This window comes from Chaetura pelagica, unplaced genomic scaffold (genome assembly GCF_000747805.2).
Source record: "Chaetura pelagica isolate M959 unplaced genomic scaffold, ChaPel_1.0 scaffold829, whole genome shotgun sequence".
Classification (NCBI taxonomy): domain Eukaryota; kingdom Metazoa; phylum Chordata; class Aves; order Apodiformes; family Apodidae; genus Chaetura; species Chaetura pelagica.
The window spans coordinates 897,529-901,001 of record NW_009954535.1 but is presented as its reverse complement, the minus strand read 5'-3'; the positions used below and the strand labels follow the sequence as shown (position 1 = coordinate 901,001).

The 3,473-nt window shown below is 54.5% G+C and overlaps 1 protein-coding gene across 1 annotated transcript in view; it reads right to left on the bottom strand.

The window, feature by feature from the left end:
* Positions 1-3,473, bottom strand: part of ERICH6 (glutamate-rich 6) — a 10,473-nt gene that overhangs the window by 4,297 nt on the left and 2,703 nt on the right. Inside the window, 4 exon segments of the mRNA XM_010004743.1 lie at positions 425-547; positions 622-741; positions 1,536-1,633; positions 1,636-1,695. Of these exon segments, the coding sequence (XP_010003045.1) occupies positions 425-547; positions 622-741; positions 1,536-1,633; positions 1,636-1,695 (401 nt within the window).

Sequence of the window (3,473 nt, the reverse complement as noted above, 5' to 3'; positions counted from 1 at the left end):
GCTGAACTCGCAGAGCTCTTGTGACTCTGGAAAGTGGAATCCAAAGGCAGGTGGCAGTTTATGCAGCAAATTCACAGTCATGGTTTTGGCTCTCCCTGTCTCTACATACTATGTCTGCCAGCACTAGAATTAATGCTTTACTGAGCTCACCACCTCCTGCCACAGCCTGGTAAGAGGAGAGCCAGGAGGGTCCAGTTAGAATATGAACTTGTGTTGCCTGAAGCAATTTTTTTTCAGCTTTCACTCCCTCTTGCTGCAGCTTCATTTTCTTAACGCTCCTTTTCCCTGCGGAGTGTCCCTTTTTTCCTTGCACAGCCCTGGTCCCTGTTCTCCCTGCAGTCATGCCATGTTACCTGTGGGATGTCTTCTCCTTCTTCTCCTTGGACAGCTTCTTGTCAGGTGTGGGGCCCTGTGCTCCCGGAGCTCTCCGCGCTCTCCGTGCTCCCTGGGCGCTGGCGGCAGCGAGAGCGCGCCGGGCGTCCTCCTGCTTCTTGCTCAGCTCCAGGATGAACTCGTAGAGCTCTCGATTGCGCTCGCAGCAGAACTTCTGAAAGGCAGAAGAGCGTCCAGGAGAGAGACCCTTCCCAAAGCAAACCTCTGCTCCCCTTTCCCACAGCTCACTGATCCGTAATCCTCTTGGGAAGTGTCTTCGGAGAGCGGGAAGGGCGGCAGGAGGCTGCCACAGTACTCACACCTCGGGGCGCACTCCTCCGGCTGCAGGGCAGGTGCGGAGAGGGGACACTGGGAGGACAGGAGTACAATGTTATAAAGTGTGTAAGAGCAGCTAAACCAGATCTGTGCCTGTGGTATCTTGGAACAATTTAACCCAAAACATGCAGTTCAGGAAGCCACCAAAAAAACTCCTAATCTGCCGTAAATAGATTAAAACCCTCAGAGAAGTGGAGTGACTGTAGTGTTTATGAGAGCCATTCCTTCCAAGGGAAACCTTCAGTGCATGCAGAAGGCTGCAGCTGAGCACTCTGATGCATTAAGCTTTTCAGATACATTGCCTGGGGCTTTGGGGAAAGAAGTGTTGTGTTGTTGATCAGAGGAAAACCTGTGGGGAATTTCCTGAGGAACCACCAGCAGACTGGTTGACAAAAGATCTGAGCATTTTTCACCAGATGCAAATCCCAGCTGCTGCAGGATATATTTTGAGGATGGGTACTAGACTTATTTATATACATTGTGTATCTCTGCTTTAGCCGAAGGGCAAAATCTGCTGGGAAATTCTCAGCACAGGATGCAGTGGCGGGGAGCGGAGCTGCACAGCCTCTCCCGTTCCAGAGCGCACAACCAACGTGGTCTGACAGCCTGACGAAGGAAACCCCTTTCAGAAAGGGGCTCCTGCACTGGCTTTTTATTTCTCCTAGGTGAGAATCACAGGGACTGGGCTGAACAAGAGCCACAGGGCAGGGTCACCAGCACTGACCGGGGTGTCCGGGTGTCCCCACGCGGACTCGGCTCGGAAGGCCAGCACGGCGGGCGGTCCCAGCGGCAGCGAGCGCAGCAGCGGCCCCAGCAGCTCCACAAACGCTGCTTCCAGCTCGGCCTGGGAAACGCCAAAAGCAAGGTGGAGTCAGGTCTTTGTTCAGGGGTAAGGCCAGGAGACACAAGACGTAGATACGCAGCCTGGGTGAGCCCTTACCTCCATGTCACACAGAACATCCAAGCTGCTGAGCTCTTCCGGCAGGGCTGCGAGTGACAGCGATAAGGAGAGTGGCAGAGCAGCAGGGCTGTGCTCTCAGCTTATCTTCCAAGACATGTGGTTTGTTCCTTTTGCAGTGTGCCAGCCTTTTCTCCCCAGCCACATCAGCTGCCCAGGACCTTCTAGCCAGACTTGGTTCTACCCCTGTAGAAGTGTATAACCCAGCATCTGCGTGTAACCCCTCCCAGACACTTGGGGGACTGGAACCAGGCACCGACACTGGATCAGATCAGGGCTCCACAAAGCTGTCCCACTGAAGCCACGGAGATGGCTCATTGCCTAGGGTCAGTGGTTTGTAGCACTAACCTAATACTGCACCATCCTCTAGAGCATTTCCAGCCTTTCTTGTCCTAAAAGGAAAAAGCTGCAGAGACTGAAGTTTTTTTTCCCATTTCCAAGTGAACGCAAGGAAGGGATTTTTGGCCTGTGGGGCCTGAGGGGAAACCTCTCAGATGAGCAGGTGTCTATCCCTGCCCTCAGCAGCCCCAGATTCCCTCTTGGTGGGCAATGCTGCAAATCCAGCTGCCTCATGTCACAGCGGTGAGCTGTCCCTGCATGTCATGCTCTGTGTGAACAGGGACATGCCAACTGCCACAGCCTCCCCTCCAGGCAAACTAGACACAGACCTAGTTATTTTAATCTTGAATTACAGTCTCCTTTGTTGCCACCCAATTTGTCGTGCCCTTCTAAGTAACCTTGTTCTGCTTTCCAGAGAATGCTCAGCCAGATGAAACTCTGGGCAGGCTGAATGGATGTGGCTGCTGGTTTGCTTGAATTTTGTTTTTTAAATTGTAGTTCAAAGGTGTGTAGTGATGACCCTCTGCTGTGTCACAGAGAGTAACTGATTGTAAGGCCCACACACGAAGTGACTTAAGGGAGTGCTGCTTGGCACAAATTTGGTCATTCTATACTTTGATCATTACAGCAACAGACATCCCAAGGATTCGTGAAGCTGCACCTAAACTACAATGTTTTCCTTCTGCAAACACATCCACAGTGCATACCCAAACAAACAGCCCTCAAGGCTAGAAGAGGGTGCTGTTGGTCTGTCCTGGGCTGAGCTGTCCCCTTCCTGTGGGGGTGGATCTGCACGGTCAGTGTGCAAGCTGCGTCCTGTGGCCCAGATCACTCCTCTGGCTCTCAGAGGCACATGAGATGTGGGAGATGTTCTCCTACAGAGAGCTGCCTGGCGCTGAAAACTAAGCACAAAGGCTGTTCCATGCGCTTGCAAGGGCCGGGCTCAGGCAGCAGCTCCCACCAGTAGGCTGTGGGCCACGGGGCCTGGCTGAACTGCCGTGGGCAAGGGAAGGAGCTGGTTACTCTCTCATGTGCTGGGATGACTCAGCTGGGAGGAAGGAGAGAAAGGGGTTGGTGTGTTTTCATCTCCCCATTTCCCAGCACCTCTCACAGGAACACAACGCTATTTCTGCAGAGCGTGCCCACGCCTGCTGCCTGGCAGAGCCCCCCGCACCCTGCAGTGCCCAGGGCTTCGTTCAGGAGCAGCTCTGCACAGGTGAGCCGGGGGAGCACAGGGGAGGGTCCTGGGGGCTGCTCTTGGGGCGGCTGGCCCTTTGCTGAAGGACCTCTGGGGAATGGGAAAGTCACACGTCTTCTGAAAGACACCGGGGTAGGAGGCAGCCCCAGTGACACATGCCAGCGAGCAGCCTCTCTTGAATAAAGCTGTTTCTTACTTGACTCCGTGCCGGCGTGCCCGGGAAGCCAGCCGGCCCCTGCCTGCCCCGGCTCCGAACCTCCCGGCGGCTCC